Here is a 24,436-nt window from a genome sequence, read left to right on the forward strand (position 1 = left end):
TACATGGTGGTTGATGGTTTGAGTCTCCACATAGAGCTCCCTTGTTCAAGTCTCCACATGGAGCTCACTTTTGCAACTTTGTTTTTTTTTCTTATCTTGTCAAATTTTTTTTGTTTATTAAAAAATTAAAATATTTTTGTAAAAAGTAATAAAATATTTTTGTCAAAAAACAAAATTGAAAGGTTCTTATCGATTTCTTTTCTTGTCAATTTTCTTTTTGTCGAAAACAAAAAAAAAATATAAGGTTCTTATCAATTTCTTTTTCTTGTCAATTTTCTTTTTGTGGTCAAAAAAATAAAAGGTTTTTGTCAAAAAAATAAAAGGTAATAAAAAATTCTTCTCCAAAAAAAAAAATGTTCTTATAAAAAAAAATGTAATACAATAAGTATTTCTTGTTACAAATAAAAAGGTTCTTGTTAAAAAAAAAATGGTAATACGACAAACATTTCTTGTCAAAAAAATAAATAAAAGGTTCTTGTCAAAAATAAATAAAAGATAATACAACAATTATTTATTATCAAAACGAAAAAGTTTTTGTCAAAAAAAAAAAAGATAATACAACAAGTATTTCTTGTAAAAAATAAAAATAAAAGGTTCGAAAATTGGTACGTGTTCTAATAATTTTTACATTGATAACCAAATCTTTTATTTTATTTATTAAGTTATTTACATTATAAATTATATAATGTATTATCTTTCTTACCGTTGTGAATAGTATATTTTACATTAGATGATATTATAAGAATTGTGTTCTTTTGTTTTTCATTACCATCAGCTCATGCAAAATCTTTGCTTGAGAAGAATCCGCACATAGCATCCAAAACTTTTAGATTTCCCTTGGTTTTATTGCAAGGAGCAGCAAGGTCTCTACTTGTGTAACTCTCGTGCCAGAGAAATGAGGTTTTGTTTGGGGATTTTGGGTGGAGATTTTGGAGTGGGTGCTGCACGAAGAGAGAGTTGGGGGTAGAGAGAGAAAGTGAGAGAGGGCGGTAGAGAAAGTGAGTTGGGACATCTGACGGCTTGGAAGGCTCTAACGAACTGTAGGGCTTCAAATTGAATTGAAAAACTCCCTAACTTGTTCATGTCTGAGTATTTCCACTCCAAATCTCATTTGATCTTCTTAAGAAGAAGAAGTTTGCCAGCTCTTGTCACCATGCTTAAGAGAAAGCACCTCCTTTCATTCCCATTCTCTGCTTTCTTGCCTTCTTCTGCTTTTTCTTCTTCTTCTTCTTCTTCTTCTTCTTCTGCATATTCTTCTTCTTTTGCAAATTCTTCTTCTTCTTCTACAAGTTCTTCTTCTTTTGCAAATTCTTCTTCAAGATGTGTTCTAAGGATAGGAGATGTGTTCAGGAGAGTGAGGAAGTTTGGGAGTGAAGATGTGATGGAGTATTCGAGGCTTAGCCACGACTCGAATCCCCTTCATCTCGATGCCCAGGCTGCACAGAGAGCGGGATTTGATGGCTGCTTGGTTCATGGAATGCTTGTTGCCTCCCTTTTCCCCTGCATAATTGCTTCTCACTTTGTAAGCTCTCTCTCTCTCTCTCTCTCTCTCTCTCTCTCTCTCTCTCTCTCTCTCTCTCTCTCTCTCTCTCTCTCTCTCTCTCTACCGCCATTCAAGCATTCTCTGATTGGATCGGTCAGAGACACTTCTTCCAAGCTTCTGATGACATAGCTTTGATTTCATATATGAAGTTGAGCAAAACACACCCTGTCCTTTGTAGAAATGATAATAGAATCATGTCATTCGTTGGAAACATCAGTACAATTTTGCCTTACTCTCTTTCCTGATTCCTCTGAATCTCCTAGGTTCTTCACTGATATTTCTAAATATGTTCGTCAATTTACATTTTATGATCCTCTATCTGGTTATTTATTGCTCTATCTGTTTTTATATTGCTTCTGTGATCCAAGTCATGTAATAAATTCTTCAGTTATTTGACAATCTGGGGAGTCTCTAGAAAATAGGTCGCACGAGGTTCTTTCGATAGAGATTTCTAGTGAGATAAGGCTTCAGTCTCTTATAAAGATGTTAAACTGAGTTTGCTAATTCAAATTACTGTGAAGGGGTGACTAAGTTCTGGCTCACAGAAATTAAAAATTAGTTCTTATGGGGTTTTCAAAAGATGGCCAAAATGCATACATAAATGGATATATATGGATAACCCATTAGCATGCAATGTATCCAACTCTAGCATTCTTGGAGGCAGAAGTTGCTCATTATTATGAAACCCACCGCTGGAAATTTTATATGTAAGAGAGCTAATAACCCCATAAGATGAAAATGATGGTCATACAGGTTATGGGGTTTTTCAAAAGATGGACAACTGCCATACATAAATGGGCATATATGGATATCTCATTAGCATGCAATGTGTCTAACTCTAGCATTCTTGGAGGAGGAAGGTTCTCATTATTATGAAACTCACTGCTGGAGAATTGATACGTAAGAGAGCTAATAACCCCGTAAGATGCAAATGATGGTCAACCTCTGTATGTCATCCAATTTTGCCACTCTCTAAATGACAATGAGTGGTATGCAGTTGGCATGGTGCAGTAAAGTTGAGTAGGATAAGGATGAAATGCCAAAATTTTAAACAAAGCGTGGAGCCAAATCATCTCCTGTTCATCAATATCTTTGCTCTGTTTCTGCCTCTTTAAGTGGTCAAGTTTCTGCTAGACTGTTGGAGTTGGCTTACTCCGTATTCGAACATGTTACTGGCGAATATTACTTTGCAAAGACATGAATGTGAGAGGATCTCAAATATCTTCTGATGTTGTGAGGAGCTTTCACATGGCATTCTATGGAGCTTCCTTAAATGTGCTGCTTACATGGCCAATGTGCATAATGTACCGTAGTTTGGTTCTTGGATTTAATAAACCTACAAATAATGTGATATTTGTTTGGAATGAAGGCATAGAGTTTGATGTAGAAATAAAACAATGTAACCATTATCTTGCTGTTCATGAGATCGATGCTTATTCACAAGATTCTCACGGGGAGTTTTTATTTAAATGTATCATGGATTAGCAAGGGATGTGTTCTAGGAAACCACATATACATTTTGTAAAGGATGCATTGCTAACCCATCGTATATCAAGTTCTTCAAACTAAACTAGTTACAGGAGCTGCCCTTTGAGTAACATGACAGGATGACGAGAAAAAAAGCATTACCCTCAGAAACAAGGTGCACAATGGCTATAAGTGATGTGGGAAAGAAGTGGGCTCTCTTTTATCCAATTTTCTAAAATCGTACTTGAAGAAATTGATTGGTGGACTTTATCAAACTTAGTTGGAGGAACTGTTTTGAGAGAATAAGGGGAATCCTAAAGGAATTATATAACTCGAGAGCTGTTTGGTGGAATTTATCAAACTGAGTTGGAGGAACTGTTTTGAGACAATAAGGGGAATCCTAAAAGAATTATATAACTCTAAGAGCTTTTTCCTATTGGCATATATGACTTGAGTGCTTAATTACAAAAAAAATGTCAAGGGAACACCTGAAGTGGATCAGGTGAAGAAACAAATTTCTTGTGGAAATCACCTGGGAATCACCAAGAATGTTAATTTGAAAGCAAACAAATGCCATAGTTAGGAGTTTTGACTGATATCTTGGAGAAGAACTCCTTGGGTAACATGTAAGGGTAAATTATGATTGAAAGGATGACAAGTGGACCTGTCTAGTCACTTAAGGACCATTAATAAATTTGGTGAACTTTTGATTTTAGAATATTCTTACCTAATTGGAGTATTTTATGAGTTCCAAATAACTATTGTTTTTTCCTAGGAGATTGCTGAGTGGCTCCTTTAAGTAAAACGGCCCACCTAGTCTCTCGGGCGCCACCCACCATGCTTGCCCCAAGAGCAAAACCCCCAACCCACTCCCCCCCCCCCCCCCCCCCAAGGCCTAGGATGGCATACCTGCACGCATGTCCCTAGAAGGGAGCCTAGGTGCTCGAGGCGATGCCTACCACCTAAGCTGAGGCGCGCATCTCAGTCGGCCCTTACCTGAGAATGGAAATGACCCTCGGGCAAGGGGTGTTTTTGCTACTTTCTCTTTTAAGGGGGGTTGGGGGTTTAGGAACCGTAACACCCAACACCCCCTCCCCTTGGCACCCACCCCCCCCAAAAAAATCTGAAGTTAAGGTTCAAACCAAGAAGACAACATTTTAGAATATATGTAGATTGTAGAAATAAATATTGTGTCATATGACCTCTATTATGAGGAAAGTCCATGCCCATTTGGAAGCTATTTGGTGAGGTTCACGGAAGTTTTAGTTCAGTTTTTGGCGAGATCGAATCTCCTTCTTATCTTGCTATCATACGTATACTATGGTATTTCAAATTCTTTGCATTAACTTATATTAAGGGTTTTGAATTGTGATCTTCATTTGCAATCGGGAGTATTTGTGGACGATCATAACTCAAGTCTTGGTTACAAGGGCAAAGAAAATAACGAGATATGACATTGCAACTAGTGGGGGAATAGCACCAGCAATTGCAGCAATAGATTTCAAAAATAAGACAACAATAGAACTCTGTAAAGCTGACCTTGTCCAAAAATAACAGACTCTTACCAGTAAAGGCATCATTGATAAGAGAATAGTCTATGTAAACGAACAAAATTTGTGGATTTTGGTTTTCAATTTGCCTGGTGCCTTGGCGGCCAAACCCCCCTGGCCACATAAGAATTAGCGAGCATCATTTTGAACCTATAACTGCTCCAAATGCCTTATATCTAGCATCCATCAAATGGATTGCTTAGTGTGATTTTGGGGTCGAAATAGATTTGGTGCAACTAGGCTCCAAAATCAAATATTTATTTTTACAATAAATATTAGATGAGTTGCAAGTGGTTTCTTGGATACGAACGTCTTTACACCTAGCTAGAACATTTTGTTGACAGGGTGGATAAATATTAGTTTTTTGTCAGACCAAGTCCAGGCGTGAAGATATACACCTTTTTAAGCATGTATACTTGTCCATATGCTTGTGTGTGTCACTTTTTTTGCCGGTAAATCTCTTTACTCCTTTCAAGTTGACGATAAATAACTATTCTTCCCTTAATAATCACCACTTCCCATGCTCAAAGCTGAGCACATAATTTGGAATCAAGTTGGGTGGTACGATAGCCACTAAGTTTTTGAATTGGGCCATGACTGCAGATCTTTGCTGCATTAACTAAATTTGGATGTACCTGGAAAAATCATTTTGAAAAAGATTAAAAGTTACTAATAATGAAAAGTAGAACGAAGTAGCTGATTTGGAAATCAATAAATATTTTTTCTCTCTTTGAAATAAATAAATCCAGAAAATTGATTTAAGCTTATTAAACAATCTTTTTTCACTAAAATAAAAAATTCAGAGAAATCTAAAAAATTTATTCCAATAATATAAAATATAAATAAAATATAAGTAAACATATTCAAAATGAATTTGATGGGAATTGGATTCAAAGAGTTAGGAATATCACAAATATACAGAGGACTCCATCCCTTCTAGAAACTGTATCTCTCTATCATGTTTTCAAACTGACCCAACAGTTCCCATGACCCATCCCAGTGGTTACACTTGGACTATCAAAGTCAATCAATAAATGAAGGAGACACGATCCTAGCCCATGGATTACAGATCCCTCCTTGAGGACAAGTCCAGGCCCCATTCTAGGACAATGCTTCATGGGTCCATCCAACACAATCCAGTGTTGCAGGGAGACATGTTTTTGACACATACACAATACACCCTCACCCAGAGGGTCGCTTCCCGAACGACTATCTAGTGTACATGTTGTGCGATGGTAATGATGAGGATTTCGCCCTTGTCCTCTTCAGCCAACCGCCACACACAGGGGTTATACCCATTCCTTTGGCCAACTGCCCTGGGTACAACTATGACCTCATCAAGGGATGATCCCACATTGAAACCCTTATCGGTTGTGCACAAATGCCTAGTGCTATGGGTTTTGGACATCATCCCGAGCCAAGCCAATCAAAACTTAGGTGGGTCACGGTATCAGTGATGCCTCACAGTCCATCCTAACCACACTCCCACTGGAGCCATCATATCGCTACATGAATAAATTCAGTACAAGCTCTCGTAAGGCTTTTAAATGGCCATATAACCCCAACAGTCCCATGCCTGTGTTGGATACATATGGATACGCGTACTGGTGCAGATTCTTCTGGATGCACAGTTGGATTGGGTGACTTCAGGAAATGGAGGGTTACAGCAGACCGTTACACTGAAGAGCTAATGGAATTGTGGACGAGAACCATAGTGGTTCCAATTTGGTGTTGAATCAAAGCATCTATGATCTATCATATGTTTGTCCATTTTTTATAATACTTCAGAATCATAATGTGTCATGTTTTATCCTGACACTTCTTATCTTTATGATATCATGAATGGAATATCATGAATTTTTTCCTTGTCTTTGTAAGAATTTATCATCATAGTTATGTATGTATGTGTGCGTGCGTGTGTAATTGTCTCCAAATCCTACTTTTTGGGGCAAGAATAATCCATACCCACCCCGTACATGTTCCCTACATCGACATGCATACCCATGTCCATGCAACATAGATGCATACGCTAATTACATGCTTTTATGTTAAATGAATTGAGCTTTATTTTTCTTTTCCATGTGTAGCCTGGGGCAGTATATGCATCACAAAATCTGCAATTCAAATTACCAATCTATGTGGGAGATGAAGTAGCTGCTGAAGTATGTGCCCTGGAGCTTAGAGTCTACAAAGAGAAGTACATGTAACTCTTCTTCTACAAACAATCTTTATGAAGTTTCTTTACATGATGAGATAGAAATAATGAATTAAATTCTATGACTGTTGATAAATGAATATTGATTTATTTGCAGAGCAAAATTCTCCACAAAATGCTTTAAGAAAGGGGAGTTTCAGGTCATTGATGGTGAAGCAATGGCCATCTTACCTAGTTTAGCAGTGAATCATGTCCATGTTGATTAAAGTTCATGCTGTGATTCTGAAATTATTTTCTCTTTCAACCTAATATGACTTTGTTTGCAAAGGATTCAGTCAGGTATTACTCTTTCCTTTGTTTTAATTTTTGACAAGGAGATAATCATCTTTAGTTCACAATTATCTTAGAGCTATGGTGCATGGGTACTTGTATATGTTTAGCATGCCAGTGTCGCACTGTGTCAACAATGATAATGTTACCAGATACTGCTAGGATAACGGTAAGCATAAAATAAGATATCTACAAAAAATATTAAATGAATAAAATATAACATTATGCATTATGATAGGGTATACAAGTATCCAGCACATGGATACATATATTTATGTCTTATTCGAGCATCTTACGTTTGTTTGAAGTTGAAGATGTGCTTAATATGAAACATAGAATAAGGAGAGCAGATACCTTGACAATGTGGAGAGTGGCTGCTATTCTTAAGCTAAGAACAGTGAAGCTCAATTCTTTTTGTTTTTTTTTAAAGTTGTTAACTGTTTTATAGACAGAACTGATATACAAGAGTTTGAAGCACCCACAGTCCGGGCATTCGTATATAAAAACCCCTTACGGGGTCCAAAAAAAGCTATACAAGCAGAGGTATAGTAAGTAAAATAATAAGAGGTGCGCAAAAGTCTCCTGTGTGTTCTGCTGTGAGGTACCGTCCTTAGCAAGGGCGTCAGCTGCGGCATTGGCTTCCCTCCAGGTACGTTGCCAAACCGTGTGCATATCCCTGCAAAGGTGGAAGATTTCATCCAAAATGTGCTCCATTCTCCATGGGCATGGGGGAGGATTTAGATGCCCATGCAATGGCGTTTTTAGAATCCCCCTCAATAATTATAGTTTCACTCTGGGATGGGTTGAAATGGTGACGTCCCACGGAAAGGGCTAAGTCTTTGGCCATAGTGGAGTTGGTTTGACCAATGAAGTGGGAGAAGGAGAGTAGTGGAATTCAATTTTCGGGAAGGACTTTCATTTTGTAGGCTCTAAAGAATTGTTGTATTGCACCTTCAAAGAACAAAGGGAATTATTTGTTCTGCATATAACCGTATTAAAGGAGCTCATGCATTCTTACTAGAGATGGTGCTTCCAGTTAAGATTACATGAAATGGAGGTTGCTTGTTGTCTAGATTTGGCAACGAGCTCTTTTTGTAGATTTGGGCGATGATGACTCATGAAGATTGTGTTTGTTTAACAGGCTTCGCTTCAACACGTGACTCAATTTCTGTAGGATGAGAGGGTAACATGGTGTCTGTGTTGGTGTAGAAGTAATTAAGACAAAAGGTATGGAGGTTACAGAAAAAGTTTATTTAGGAGACAGAAGTCACAGAACATCAATGTATCTATTTGATGGAAAAAGTTTATATAAGGATGCAACCTTATAATGTAGAACTATGGATGCCCCCTCAAAAATCCATTGGAAAATGTAGTTTTAATGTTGAAAACCCTTTGATTGATCATCTTGACATCAAGATGTATGACCATGAAAAATAAAAAGATTTTAAGTCTCAGCAATAGTGCATTTTACAACATGTTATCTACACCGTTCATTTTCAAGATTTCATGTGTATAGATCTACTTGATTTTAACCATTTTTTAAATTTAAAATTTTATAATTAGATATAAAAATAAATTTTGATATAATCCTAAGAACATTTTACATCAAAATTATAGACCATGATAAAAGTTCAACGTGCACCTTACCTCTACAGCTACGGATGCATCTATATGCCAACTGCACCCTTATTTGATATGAATTCTTGTTAATCTGAGTGGGTTAGGTTTTGGAGACGTTTGGATTGGCCCATTGAACTTAACTTTCTAAGTTGTTCTGCATGGCCCATAATTACCGGGATCTCCGAAGGTGGTTGCTCTAGCTCTAAGAGCTCAATGTCCACCTTGGCAAACAGTGTGAAGCTCGAATTTTGAAGTTTGAGTTTGTAAGTCACAAAAATAAACACTGTAGCATACAAGTTGTTGCCATAGATAAAGGACAGCAGCTACGAAGCTAAAACTTCGCCATGTACTACCATAAATCCTTAAGTTCATCTACTAGATGCTCTATAAGCCTTATGCAATTGATCTTTGTCTCTAATGCCCTCTCGCTGGCCATCTCTACCATTAGAGCGACCTTTGCAGGTTGAACTTTTCTTTGCCTCTAGACCACTTTTTTTTCTCTTTGAATCGAAAGAGCCTTAGATCAGTTGCATGCCCAATCATATGTAAGGACCCAAACGAGGGAAAACAAGGCTACCACATTTTCATCAAATTCTAGAGCTTCTTTCGTGCCTGAAATTTGAATCCTCATTGTGGGTTTTTCGATTTCACTTTTGGCTCACGAAACACGCTTTCTAATGATAACAATTTTTTAAAAAATATTTTAAAATTAGGATTTTTTGTGTTTAGTGAGAGTTTGATTTTTGAATTTAGGAAAAACGTTAGTCATATTATTCAACATACTTCGTCTCCAAGCTAGAGTACCCTAGTAAGGTCTTGGGCAGCCTCAATTCTTAGTTGGACGGACGGGATCCCACATACTTAAAACATTATATCGTGGACAAAGTTAGATCTCACTCATTTCATATTGTGATCACGATACCGTTAACTAACATAGAGATCTCGATCCCTAATCCATGGATCTTTGTGTACCTCTCAATCCCATGGCCTTGATCCCATTCAGATCTAACCTCACTCCTGATCTCGGTAACCATGGGACAAACGTCATCGCTTCAAGGAGTTCGATATGGGTGATTTGGTAATGGTGAATCTCAAGGAAGGAGAGGTATCCAACATGTACAATAAGTTGAATAACTAGAAAGCAGGACCGTTGTTGGAAACGATTCCGAATCCAAAATCATTTTAGGAATCAGAATCATAGAATTGCAGCCGGCTAGAAGATTCATGTTTTTGGAATCAACGCATATACAAGAGGAATCATGGGGATTTTTACAAAATAGGAATCGACCAATATGAAATCGAGATTCCTTCATTTATGGTATCGAAATTCTGGCATCTTTGAAATTGAGATTGAATCGAGATTCATAGCAGTTTGTATTTGAGTTCCGACCCATCTGGCAATGAGGTTTGTAACCTCATATGATCAAGCATCAAGCTGACACATGGATAGATGTGACAGATTTTGAAGTTAGTAGGAGATTACATCATCATCAGAGCCTTTTCCCAATTATTTGGGGTCGGCTTCGGCTACACGAATCCTAATTTGCCATGCTGCTCTATCAAAATCCGTTGTAGTTTGTATCCCACACCGTATGCATCAAAAACCTTAATTTTAATGAGAAAATTATTTTTTTTTAAAAAAAAGCTGATTTCTCATAATCCCATTAAGCGGTCCACATTTTGGCCCAACATCCATTATCGTTTCAATTTCTATCCTCTGTAATATGGAAGACAAGTTTATCAAATTTGAGGAAGAACAGGTTGATATGGTGGCACCCTAACATATGTGGTACGCTCATGCAGAAAAAAAGTGCAAAAAAAAAAAAAATGAAATGAAAATTAAATTTACGTGGTTTATATGAGACCTAAAGCTTTGTAGATCACAAACCCGAGTGAAATTTGATAAAAAAACAACCGTAATCCTTATCTTCATCTTCGATTTTGTTTGACTTTCTGAAATTCAGGAACTTTTCGGTTTCTTGGCTTTGGAAGCAAAATCAATGGGCAATTTTGTTTAATCGAACAAATCCGCACTAGAATACTGTTCAGGATTCAATTATCTTCAAATAGAACCAAATTTTAGAAAATTTAGTTACAAACTGATGCTCAATTCGCAAGGAAGCCAGATTGGTACAAGACCTTAAAAAAAAGCCCTTATCTCGATCACCAAATCTCATATTGCTTCTTAATATTAATAGAATACTGGTTTTATGAGCCTTCGGCAATGATTTCAGAACAATAATTGTCTAAAAAACGGTCGCAAGTGGATCACAAGGCGCCTAAAGGGATCAAAAGTTCAAAACCCGTGAAGAAACTCCATTCTTGGTGGCTGAACACACGGCCCATTCCAGATATATTGCGGGAATCTGTTTGACTACAACGTTTCTCAATCTAGATCGACTGATTCTTGTCCGAATTGGCATTTGCATTTTTTTGAACCGCAATTTGCCCTATGCCAATTTTATTATTATCCTTTTCTATAAATTAAAGTTTCTAACCATCAATTTCCTTAGGTTTTGCCCATGTCCGCCTATTTTTTGTGAGCAACCTATGTTAATTATCATTCGTCTCATTCTATCAGTACTCTTACCCATAAAGTTCCTAAATTTTATATGGCTAAATGAATCCAACTCTCTTGGACTAGCTTCTTTATCAACGCTCATAAAAAATGGCACATGAACCCTTGCTTACTTATCATCATAACAAGGAGTTGTTGTGGTCTATCGCTTCCAGAGAATGCCCTTAGCTAACCTTTACTCATTTCTCACTGGCGCACTGCACCCGGTTGCTAGTACAATGTGTCTCTTACAGGGGATGCCCTGGCAAGAGCATTATATAATATTGGATTGGGATTTATAAAATAGGTCCGGCAAAAATTTTACACTAGCTACTAACTCCTCCTTTCTACAAGCTTGGACCGGCATAACAGGCTTGGGATTAGCCATGCTGGAGTTAGTGGATTTCATTTTATTTTAGTTTAAGTTTTAAATTTAATTTCTTTTATTATTTTGGTTAAAGTGAGGGACATTCTACCTATTTTACTTTAAGTTAGACTACTTTTATTTTAAGTTAGGACTATTTAGTCAATCATATTTTGAAGGGCATTATGGACCTTTATACCCTAATTAAGTTATAAAAGAGGTGAGTGGAGGTCTAAGAGGGCCATTCATAAGATTTTGAAATAGAAAAGGAAGAAACCTTTTAACTTGAAGCCCTAGTTAGGCTTTGGGAAGAAACCCCAGGTTTCTTCAAAATTATGCCTGTGTTTTGCCTGAAATTGTCTAATTTTTTATTTTCTTCGCCAAATCTCTACATCACTTATTTAGCATTACTTATCAAACGTCAAATCTATTTTCAAGTAGTTGATATTCTATTGTGTCTAAAGTTTTGAACTACCCATTTGACCAAGTTGTGAACTCTAAAGTTGAAGTGGGCTCTGAATCATATTTCTGAAGAGCTTTGGGCACAAAACATAGGTCAGTGAAAAACCAATCTTCGAATACAATAAGAAAAAAATAGATATTAACAGATGTCACAAAAATTTGTAATTGAAATAAAAGGTATTGCCTTCCATGGCCTTGGAAAATCAGACCAGAGATGGGTTACTATGAGAGAAACCAACTACAACTTTCACATTACTTAACAAGCTAATAGGCGTCCAAATCATGGGAACAAGGTGGCTTTGATTCCTCTCCATGCAAAGCGGTCTCTTTCCCTTTCTGGACCCACTCTTTATCGAGTTAAGGTTTTGGGTGGCAACCTGCAAGGCAAAACATGAAGGTTGTCACCAGAACTACAAATATTTCTAAAAAGATTTTACCTTTTTTTTTTTCTTTTGATTATTGCTATGGGATTGTGTGGTGTGGTTACTAAATTTCTTTAATCCCAATAACTTTTATGTATAATTCAAGGGAAGTATACCACAATGCAATTTACTACAGAAAAAGCAGACCATTGGAGTGGAAAATGAGTGTACCATGGTTAGTAACAGGATTACCACTTTTAGATCAAATATATTGAATACTTAATTTAAATGAAATGGATCGGATACTTGCGGGAGGGGTTCCTGTTCTTCTCAACATTTCTATAGTCTCGATAACTTCCCTTTGGAGGGTCTTCCTGTATAATGACAATGAAGACAAGAACAGTTATTGATAAATCAACACATAGTAATTTTATGTTTACCATTCTGTGCACATAGAATAGTCAGCCATAGTAATCATTAAAGCATTAACACAGCATCCCTGCCAAAAAATAAAGACTCAACTGCCTAGTTGACAATTCACTTCTAAATACACTTTTTGAATGAATGCATCAGAGTGTCTCAGAAATATGTCCTCCCAATTTCAATTAACAGCATCAAAAAAATATGTTCTCCCATGCACTTCATTTCCCCAAAAGAGAAGAAACCATCTTTTGTCACTTGTGTAATGGAAGACAATCAGTTGATTCAAATACATGACTGAGCATGCATAATGTTCTATCAGATTAAAAATAGCACATAAGTCAGGCTTTTCAATTGTGACTGGTATCAAACGAGGTTTCTTGGGATCTAGCTGCTAGATTGAATTCCTCATCTTACAGAGCTATAAAAAGCATGTCGGTGATTTCTTGTAAACTTGGAAATTCTTTTGGATTATAAAAGATAGAAAAGTAATCTGACACTTAGCATTGCACTTCACTTCAAGGTGTTTGAGCAAGGCCTCTTCTATTTCACCTGAACCATGTGGAGCTGTGCCACAAACTACAAGGTGATATTTACAAACCTGCACAGTTAACCGTCATGCAGTATTTTTGTTTCATTTATTGCACTGATAATAAAATTAGACAATTGACTGGGGCCCACAAGAATAAAACTAAAACAGAATTGACAAGGGCCCACAAGAATAAAACCCAAAAGGAATTGACCAAGATCCGCATCAACTAAAATGGATGGTGTGTAAACCGCAACCTTACTTCTACAAGTAAGTTGGCACCTTATATGAACTTAATATATGCAATTATGTTTGTATGTATGTCAATTTCTGTGTGTGCTCCTGTTCACGTGTGCATGCGTGCGTGGGGTGTGTGTGTGAGAGAGAGTAAATATTCTCAAAAAATATGCAGGTTATATCGAAAACGCAGGTTTTTTAAGATTGGGAAATTTTAACCCTTAGTGTTGGGTATATGCCATATGTATAGCGTTTGTTCCCACTGTTTGAACTTGTAAAACTTGGGTTTGGGGTATTACCTAGGCATCGGCCGACTTAAATCATAGTTGCACAAGCCATATTTTTCAATATTCTGACTCATTGATCTGATGCACCCCACTTTACACGATGCAGGTACACAATGATCATGACTGTGTAGTTTGGAAAGGCTGGGTAAAAAGATTACCCAGGTTTTAAGACCAACAATTCTTGGCCGGGTTTACCTCAAGCCAAAAATGGACTTCATGGGGTAATTTTAAACCTGGGGTTTCGAAAGAAAACGTTTGCCAAACAGCCTTTTTTTTTTATATTAAAACCTAGGTTTTACAAAAGCGTGTAAAGTTTTTTCCAGGATCCAATTATCCTCTAAAAGTATTGGAAGAAATATGAACTGATGGTAAGAGAAAATGCATTCAAAGTAATTGAGTCTTGATTGTAATACAAATATAATGTTGGGTGCCTTTGTCTGTTTTCAACATTTTCTTTAGTAAAAGTGCACAAGATGGGATGCTTCTATCTGCTGTCACCATTTCTTTGATTGGAAGAATAATAAGGGAAAGGTTCCTATACTTCCCCTGTCTCCATTTCTTTGATTGGAATAATAATAAGCCAAAGGTTCTTATATTTCCCTTACAGCATAGAAGATCTATGCTTACCCTACCATCTAGCAGTCCAATTTTGATCAAGAGAGCCTCTCACCGTTTGATCTTAGATCCGACGTCTCAAAGTATTTTATTTTTAGTTTTTTTATACAAATTGTATGAATATAAAATTTGGTACGTATCATCTTCTCATTGAAGTGCACCTATAAAAAATATTAAAAATAATTTTTAGATAAAATATAATGACTAAAATACCTGTTGAAACTTTCAAGGGTATTTTGGATATTTTATTTTATTGAAAATATTTCTTTTATATTTTTCGCTAGTGTGAGTTTAATAGAGGATTGGACATCCAAAATTTGGTATCAAAATAGTTTATAGAAAAAAATTAAAAATAAAATAGTGTAGAGATGTGACATTGTGATTGGGACAATCTTAACCTTCCATTCATAATGGACAGTTGGATAAGGGAAAATATGTAAGTTTTATGCGGTAAGAAAGCATAGAAAGGTTACCCTAATAATAATATGGACTCACTCTCACTTTTTGGCTTTTGTCGATGACACTTTGAAATGCGAAATGAATTCAGTCTATTAATTAAGTTTGGGATGTATTCAACACTTCCAATTAAGCTTATCTTTACTGTCAAAGTCTTCAGCTTGAATCAAGCTTATATGGGGCTTCTTAAATGTTGCAAATGAATAAAAATGATTCATAAAAAGTTGCTTCTCTTTAGGCATTATGGTCTAAAGGGTTCCATCCCTTGATCTACAGTTCTTGGTCATGTGTGCAGCTCCATATCCGATCTCATGGTTGATGTATATAACATCACTTCCCATTTGATTGAAAAATTTTAGAAGATAATGATAAAAGGGAAAAGTTTATACTCCAAACAATCCAATTAGAGCTGACATCAAAAATTTCACTAGAAGAGGTTGTTTTAATGCCCAAATATCCTCAAGTTGATCATCTCGGCATCAAGATGTCTGAACTAGAGAAAAATGGATTTCAAATTTTCGAAATAGTGCATCTTGTAACGCATTTTTGAACCGTCAATTTTTAAGTTATTCAAGTTTTTATAGAACCCCTCAATCTACACTAGTTTCGGATCCCAAAATTTCAAATAACAAACATCCTCTTGAATAGCTCTTTTTAACCTAATGGGGTAAATGTTCAGTATGCTCTGGAGGAGAATAATAAATAGGGAGTACACCAATCATCGTCGGTGATTTCATCTTTTTTGTAACTTTTTTCATGTACTTTCGTTGGTGGCAATGAAAATCGTGGTCAATTTTTTAAATTAATAATAATAATAATAACAATAATAATAATAATAACAATAATAACAATAATAACAATAATGGAGATGCTTCTTCACAATCCTAAATAATCAGACTTCCGAATTCCACCCAAAAAAAAAACTTTAGAACATTGCAAGAACATTGTGGGGCCGCTTATATTTTTCCCTCTTTTAATTACTCTAGCTTTAAAGCATGGCCCAGAAAGAGCTTCTAGAACATTAATTATTTTATTTGTGGAAGGAGAAGAATCTTAATGGAAGTTATTATTGTTTGATGATACGAATCTCTATACAATAATGTGAAAGCAAGACTGTCTCGTTTGGGTTTGCGCCAAAATATGATGGTGGATATGTGGTGGGTTCCACCAACTTCTTTTGACAAATCCTTCGGCAATGGACATTGTGCCCACTTTGAGTTTTGATGGGAACAAGCACCATTCCCTCTTGGAAAAACAATTTCACCAAACCACAAGCTTTTCACCTTAGGTTCGCATATTCCTTTGCTGATATTGCTAATTACGAAATAACTAAGGGATTGTCTAAAAAAGATGATTTACTCACAATTATTCTCACACATTAAACGTCAAATCAAATGGCTTGAAGTGAGTTATGAAGTCCGAAATATTTTTTTTTTTTTTAAACTTTGTGTCTAATCAATGACACTCTTATAACCACCCATTTTGAAATCCAAAAGACAATAATGATTTGGACCTCCTTGTATGAATGGTAAATGGTCTTTTTGTAGATAATCCCAACGACAAACGGCTCCTTTCTCTCTCTCTCTTTGGTATGTAAAATTAAAGTGCACTTAAAAAATTCATCATAAAAGGTTATTCTAAAGTTGGAAAACCCTCTAATTGATCATCATTGGATCGAAATATATGAATATGAAAAAAAACAAAGAATTTCGAGTCTCAAAAATATTACATCTAGCAACATATTATCTGGACATCCTTTTAAGATTTTCATGTATTTGTTGATCTACTTGATTTGAGCCATTTTTTAGAGTCTAAAATTTTATAATTAGAGATGAAAATAGATTTTCAAACTATCTGAAGAATTTTTTACACCCAAATTACATCTTGTGATAAAATTTGGAAGTGTGCCTTGCTTTGATTGTTTAAATTTGTAACTTTATGCAAATCATCATTTGATATGTCCTACTTGCAAGTTTCGGGTTCTCCACCACTAAAAAAAAAAAAAAAAGGAAGGAAGAAATGAAAAGAAATATATATATATAGAGAGAGAGAGAGAAAGTTCTTGTGTTTTGCTAAAAAAAAATAGTATGCAATACAAAAATATTATTTTAAATTATGTAACACGTTGTTGATTGAAGATGAGATTTTCTTCCACAAATAAACCTTAAAAAATTCTTGAAAACGACAAAAAAAAAAAAAAAGATATGACAGTTTTTAAAATTGTGAGGGTTTTTTTTCAAAACTCTCTTTAACTTTTGATGCTAGATGTCTTCGAACATCATTTTTTATCAGAGAAGTTGAGATACAATTCATTAAAGAGCACCGATGTGGATTTTTAACACCAATGTTATAGATTTTGGATGAGAAAATTACGCGAAGTCAAAAGAAATGGCGGAATTGGGGTTCTAAGCTCAAAAATGTGGAGATTTTGAACTCTCAATCTTTCCAAATATCGGTTTTGATCCGAACGTTTTTTTAGCTATTATAGATAAGCGACAAATGAAAACATAAAGAACAAATGAGAGAGAAATCAAGCTTTTATAATCTTTTATATAAGGAAAATTGTTTAATGCGGGCTGGATTGTATTTCTACCTATACAGTCCAGAAACTGTAAAGCATCCATCTCAAAGATGGATGCAAGTGGTGTTAGATCTAAAAACAATGGAAATTAACTGTCCAAATGTTTTTTTACGAGAATTATTATTTCTAGTTTTAAAATTTTATTTATTTTTTCATATTTATGATCTCCATGTTAGAGATTACATGTTCTTAAAAATTAAGTCTAAAAATCCATCTCAAAAATAGATTTATTTAGATGCTTGCATTTCTATATATGTGGGCTTGGCCGCATAGAAGCCAGGTCCTTTATGTAAAGCAAGAAATAGGGGATAATGCAGCCTTAGCACCGGCAACAGCCTGAGCCTGCCCTAGCCGTTGCCCAGCACTAATCCCCATTGGGTCGGCCCAGGCCCAGCTTGGTCCTAACATGGCCACCCTGACTGGGTAGGGGCTAAATGGAAAAAATATAAAAAGCAAAAGTGTCGGGCTGGGCCAAACCCTGTCGGCCCTGTCTTGGACCTAGCCAAATACCTTTTGTGGCCCAAGCCCTAATTTTTTAGGGCCATGACGACCGAGGCAAGCTGAGCCGGGCCGAGCCACTGGCCCATTGCCACCCTCAAGTTAGACACAGTGTGAAACATATAAACAAGGAAGAAGTTTGTATAAGGGCGAGGGCCTAAACAATCAAATTAAGGTGCACCTCAAAAATTTCTCTAGATAAGGTTATTTCGATGCCCAAAAATCTTCAAATTGATCATCTCGACCTCAAAATGCATTGACGAGAGAAAAAAAGATTTCAAGTTTTGCAATTAATGCATCTTGTAGTGCATTTTTGGATTGTCTATTTTCAAGATTTTCAAGTGTTAATAAATCTACTGGATCTATATACTATTTTTTAAGCTTTAAATTTTATAATTAGATATGAAAATAAATTTTCAGGGCATCATAGAGATTTCCAGTGTTGAAACAACATCTTTCGACACTATTTGAAGGTGCACCTTACTTTGATTGTTTAGGGTCTCGACCGTATACAAACCACACCCTATAAATAAAGGGTGCGAATATCTTACAGTGGGAGCAAAATGCACACTTGCTCCCGCAGGTAAAAGACCTAGGAGAATTTTTTTTTATCTTAATTTTTTGCCAAAAAAAAAAAATTGATTTACTAGTAGAACAATTCAAGCAAGAAAAAAATGAAAAGATTTCGCATTCTTAAAAATCTAGAAATTTCCACCATGAAATGTGTTCACTTTTGGATAGAGATCCAGCGTGACCATTTTCTAAGGTAAAGATATTGAATTTTTAAATTTTTAACATTTTTGTCTTTTTTACCAATAGGATGAATAGGAACTGTCGTTCAGCATATCCCCCTGGTTAGGTGTTTGGCCAAAGAGCAAGTACACATTTTGCTCCCACGGGAACATAAATCACTAACCCAAGGTTTCAATCCATTTGTGGAGAGATAAATCCCTCTCCTTGAAGAACAACCCTAAAAATTCATTAGGGCATATCATTGTGGGACAACATATGGATTCCTATTTATATATTTGACCCCACATTTCTCTTTCTTTCACCTTATGCACATTTGCATTATGTGAAGTTGACCAACCTCTTATTCTCTACCCTTTTGGACTCTCATGCCTAGTGGGGGGACCAACATATAGATTTGCATTATAGTGCAAAACCATTTCCTTCATTTTCATCACTTTGTTCACATTGCTTTCAAAACACTTTCCGGACGTCTCAAGTTTCATTGTCAAGGTTCCATAACTTTTGCAGTATGGTAGTGGTCCTACAATTATTTAAGGCTTTTGCAGTATGATTCTTTACCACTTTACGGATTTGTAGAGCATGGTGAACTTTGAACGTGCGGCCTACGTTTTCTTGTTGCGAATGTGCCTTCTCATGTGCTCAAAGTGAGCATTCAAAAAAGGTTAAAAAGATAAAGCTTTCAAATGTGTAGGCCTTAGATTCTAATGCCTTCAGTTTCCAAATATGCATGGTTAGGGCTGGCGATGGGCTGGTTAGCCCGGCCTGATTGGCATGGCCCTAAAAATGTAGGGCCTGGCCATGAATTGTGGCCCGAGGGCCAGGCTAGGGTCCTTGCAGGCCCGGTTTGGCCCAGCCCAACCCTCTTTTTTTTGTTTTTTTTTGTTTTATTTTTTTCTTCATTTGTTTTTGGTCCAACCAGCCCCGCCCTGCCCTTATATTGTCATGGCCTAGGTTATGGGGACAAGGGCAAGACCAGAGCCATGGCTGGCCAAGCCCCGTCTACCCAGCCCTTAAAAATAGGGTCTGGGCCACAAAATGTGGCACGAGGGCCGGGCAACAAAGGGTCTAGCCGAACATTGATGTTATGTAATAGGTTTTGATGCATGTGCACATACTATTGACATTTTGGAATAACTAATGAAAAAAAAGTTAAATTTTAAAATAAAAAAGTAAAACATACAACCATCCTAATGTTTAATTGGATGATTTGATTTCTTACAAATTTTGTAAGGTGGTTTGATCATTTAGTTGATATTTTCTCTTCTATAAGTAATAGAAGGATGTGGTTAGCATGCGGGCCAAGCCTACATATGTAGAAATGCGGGCCCCTTAATAAATTTATTTTTTAAATAAAATTCAATCCTAATTTTTAGAGAACATATAATCTTTAACGTGGAGATGATTAATCTGTATAAATAAATAAATTCTGAAAACTAGAAATAATAGTTTTATTAAGAAAATATTTGGACCATTAGTTTCAATTGGCCACCTATTTGCATCCATCTTTAACATAGGTGCTTTACGCTACTTGATCGAATACGTAGAAATGCGGTCCAACCCTCATGAAACAATTTTCCACAATAAAAAGTTCGATTAATGACCAAAAAAATTAGAGCCCTTTTCTAAATCGACATAAATTATTGAATAATATATTCATATGACAAAACCCATGAGAAGGTTGATGTTGACCTTCTCCTATAAAAACTCATGAGAAGGTTTATGTTGATTTAAAACTGGTTTAACGGATATTTGGTGACAGCTTAGAGCGACCTCATTTAAATCAGCTTAAATTATTTAAATCACGTTCTCCCTCCGGCACTTGTGCCATGTTGTAGCACTTATTGTATTTTCTTAATCAAGAAAATGGTGTAATAATGTCTCTTAAGAGACATCCAATAAAATTGGAATGATACAGAAAATATTAGCATGATGCCTACGCAAGGATGCCACGCATAAATCAAAAAAAGGTCCCCAAAACAAAAAAAATCATAATAATATATCTAAAATAAAATTAAACAAAAGGATATGGTTTCTATGAGTCCATGTAGAAATGAGTCACCTCTTAAAAATCTATTTTTGAGAAGGATTTTGGGACTTAATTTTTAGGGACATGTAATCTCCATCAGGAATATGAATAAATAAATAATTTTTGAAAATTAAAAATAATAACTCTATTAAAAAAACATTTGCACTGTTAGTTTCAATTGTTTTTAGATGAACCACCTATTTGGATCTATTTAAGATGGATGTTTTATACCCTGGGGACCACAAATGTAAAAATGCAGTCCTCGCCGTATGGAACAATTTCCTAAACAAAATTACCTCAAAATATATCTAAAATAATAAAAAGAAAGACTACTTATCTAAAAAAATTTATAAACAAGAAAAAATACATAATTCATAACCAAATGGACGAAATAAATAAAAAACAAAATATTAAACGAGGTATAAAAGCAAATCATTATCTAAATCAAGATACGCATTTTTTTTTACTTTAGAGAGGGTCTTTCTCCTCTTCCAGGATAAGGCCGCGGTCTTTCCTAAGGGGAAGAATACTATAATCCCCGAACTACAGGAAAAGCATACTTCAATGGGTAATCACTGTCCGATAAAATAGATGCATTACAATAAAACTACTTGTGGTCATATTATAGTTTAGTGGATCCCTCTTGTTTTCCATCACAGATCCATTAAGTCAATATAATAAATTTTCCATGAATCATAAAATTATAGTAGATTTTCACTTTGGTATTTGGTGATGTTATTATAACTACTTACAAATAATTCAGTGGTACTTTCATAAATTTGAAAGCATATAACGAGACCATTTATGTTTGACATTAGATGTGAATGGATGAGTGTACTGAGCTTGACAACACACCCTGCAACCTGATTATACATCTAGGGCTTGGGGTGATAATGTTTTCATTGTTTACCATCTCTTTGTATATCACCTACTAGCAACAAGACATTAATTGCCTGGGGCTCCATGGTCCCAAACATTAATTACTTGGGGGCTCCATGGGTCCCCAAGGTAAAGTTGGGCCATATTTTTTGGAGCAATGTTTTAGAAGTCAGTGATTTCAAATTCGAATTGTCGATCGGAATGTCAAATCAGCCGAGAACCAAACCGATTCCAGAATGGGATGGAACCTAGTCCAGTTCCCCCTTAAAAAGCCCTTTTCATTTTTCTCCTTTTGCCTTTAATCTTTTCTAATATTGTCCTTAGCCCCCCCCCCCCAAAAAAAAAATTCCCACCCCATACATGTCTATTTTAACTTTAATTTTATTTTATTGATTTTTATTTATTTAATTTAGGTCATTAATCCAGACGATCTGAGAATGATCCAGATTGTCAATCCAGCCGATCCGGATCAAGATTAGTGGTAGACAATCTGCCCCTTAGATCCGTTTTTTTAAACACTGCTCTACAGGAATACTACAATCTAAATTATGAGAAAGGAGAGGAACAATAGCCTTTCATAGTAGAACCGTGGAAATTCATCCTCTCAAATCTAAATTTAGAGCACCGTAATCTCTCATCAGGTTTCCATGATGCACGTGAAAAAGGTGGAAGCGGGGCATTACAGGTACCCTCTTCCACATTTGTGGAAGATGTGGCATGTCGCAGCATGGAAGCCGTGTTTCCATAAAAAAGTGCCCTTTTAAGAAGGGGGTGAAAGACCACCTTCTCTTTTTTTAGCTTCCACGCCACCACAACAAACACTGAAGCAGGAGTTGTTGGAATATTCAACGCCCACTTCCAGAAACTCTTTGAAATCAAATACACCCTTGAGGAATCTTGTGGGGCTTAATTTTGGCCTGCATCCCACCATGAGTTCATAAATTCTTCCCCTTTCCCCCCAAGGAAGCAAAGGACCCCTACACCATCTAGTACCTTGAAGTTAAACTACAATGATGGCTCCCATCTCTTTCATGTAGGAAGACAAATTTGGAAGAAAAGGAGGGAGTCACTAAATCATCCCCAACAATCATTAATTTTTCATTTGTGAAGTCTAATTACATTCTGGTTTTGCAAGGCAATTAAGAGTTTATGTTACCAACAATATTTAAAAGCTTATTTGGCAGGGTGAACCAGTCATCTGACAAATAGTTCTACGTCAACCCTAGAGAATAGGCCCAAAAAAAAATTTTGATAATAAAATAAAAATTAAAATAATAAATAGTAAAATGTGGGGCTGAGTTGGCTTATTCTCTGACAAAACTAGCCAGTTTCTAGCAGGAACTGCCTGGTCTCGATATATTCATGGAACCAGGATGGCCCCACCGATTCCTATGTCAGATCGAGGGATTATGATCTGAACCGGTGTTTTTTTAAACATCGGTTACCAATAATGAAAAATGATTATGTGGCCAATTAAAAAATGATTATCTACCTAGACTTTACAAATAAAAAACATGATGCACGAGTATATATGGTGCTATATATGAAATATCAAGGCAAAAAAAGAGAAATTACTCTATTTTGAAATTTTAATAATAGTTTTGATAGTTTATATTTTACTTTCATGTTCCACTTTTTACAAATGCATTTGGTATTTCAATTTTATTTTATTTTTCCTATACAATGGATTGAGCTGAAATTTTGTGTAGTTTATACTTTTTATTATCATACACCTATAAAAATATCATCTTCATGCAAATCTTATCCCAATTATTTGGGGATAACATATGATCAAGATTCATGATAACATATGGCAAAGTATTACGTTGGCGTCCTACTGAACACAAGCCACCTCATTTATCCATACTTGGGATGGTTTAAGAGAAACTTTAAAGCCCTCACTAGTACAGACTAATACACCAATAAAAAATACAAAAATAATTAATTGGCGTCCTACTGAACACAAGCCACCTCATTTATCCATACTTGGGATGGTTTAAGAGAAACTTTAAAGCCCTCACTAGTATAGACCAATACACCAGTAAAAAATACAAAAATAATTAATTGAAAACAACATGACCGAAATATCTATACAAAATATAGGGATATTTTGGTTATTATATCTATTTTTAAGAAATTATTTTTTATAAGTGCATGATGGTGAGAGGTATGGACATTCAAAATATAAACTTAATTTGATGTATAGAAAAACATTAAAATTTAAATATAATAAATACTCTAAAAAATTAGGACATGAATGTAAAATACGAAATATTGAAGACAATTTTTAAATTGTATAGAATATAAGGGATATTTAAGTGAATTTTCCAAAAAAAAATTTAAAAAAAGAAAGAAAGAGAAGATCCCCTTTAATGCCGGTGGATTTCTTGTTTATAGTAAATAGTAGGTAATTGATGTATGACTGATAGAATATCAAACTCTCTCAAGAGAATTTTATGTACATTGATGATAATATTAAGTATACAAACTCTATATGTATATAACAATATATCCTGCCTGACTTTCTATCTCTTCTTTTATTATATGATTTGACGCAACTGCCCTATTATAGGGTTGTATAATAACGTGTTATCCATTTTCTATTAATGAAAAATTGGGTAGGGCGCCTTCTCCCATAATACTTACCTAAAAAAAAGATATGATAAGAATAGGAAGATATTTGGGCACCTAAAATACATCCAATCTTACCATAAATATATATTCCATATATATTGTCAATGAAAT

At 35.5% G+C, this 24,436-nt stretch overlaps 1 protein-coding gene and 1 non-coding gene across 8 annotated transcripts; both read left to right on the plus strand.

Moving 5' to 3' along the window:
• The first annotated feature begins 746 nt into the window (after positions 1-746).
• On the plus strand, positions 747-8,503 carry LOC18422732 (hydroxyacyl-thioester dehydratase type-like protein). 7 transcript variants are annotated; one of them, XR_016059196.1, is made up of 5 exons: positions 765-1,040; positions 1,351-1,522; positions 6,648-6,763; positions 6,873-7,054; positions 7,494-8,503. XR_016059196.1 is itself a non-coding variant. In XM_020668875.2 (4 exons), the coding sequence occupies exons 2-4, from the start codon at positions 1,382-1,384 to the stop codon at positions 6,979-6,981; spliced, it is 366 nt and encodes a 121-aa protein (XP_020524534.1). In that variant the 5' UTR covers positions 763-1,040; positions 1,351-1,381; the 3' UTR covers positions 6,982-8,503. The 7 variants fall into 7 exon arrangements, 4 of the variants coding, with proteins under 4 accessions (XP_006827414.1, XP_020524534.1, XP_088727979.1 ...); XR_016059197.1 differs by having other exon boundaries at positions 6,648-6,757; XM_020668875.2 differs by having other exon boundaries at positions 763-1,040; positions 6,873-8,503.
• A 12,159-nt stretch (positions 8,504-20,662) lies between these two features.
• Positions 20,663-20,765, plus strand: LOC148781378 (U6 spliceosomal RNA). The gene has a single exon (XR_016060048.1). It is a non-coding gene; the product is annotated as a U6 spliceosomal RNA (small nuclear RNA).
• Positions 20,766-24,436: the final 3,671 nt, after the last annotated feature.

Source organism: Amborella trichopoda, chromosome 7 (genome assembly GCF_054954075.1).
Source record: "Amborella trichopoda isolate Santa Cruz 75 chromosome 7, AtrichopodaSantaCruz75HAP2 v2.0, whole genome shotgun sequence".
Taxonomy (NCBI): Eukaryota; Viridiplantae; Streptophyta; class Magnoliopsida; order Amborellales; family Amborellaceae; genus Amborella; species Amborella trichopoda.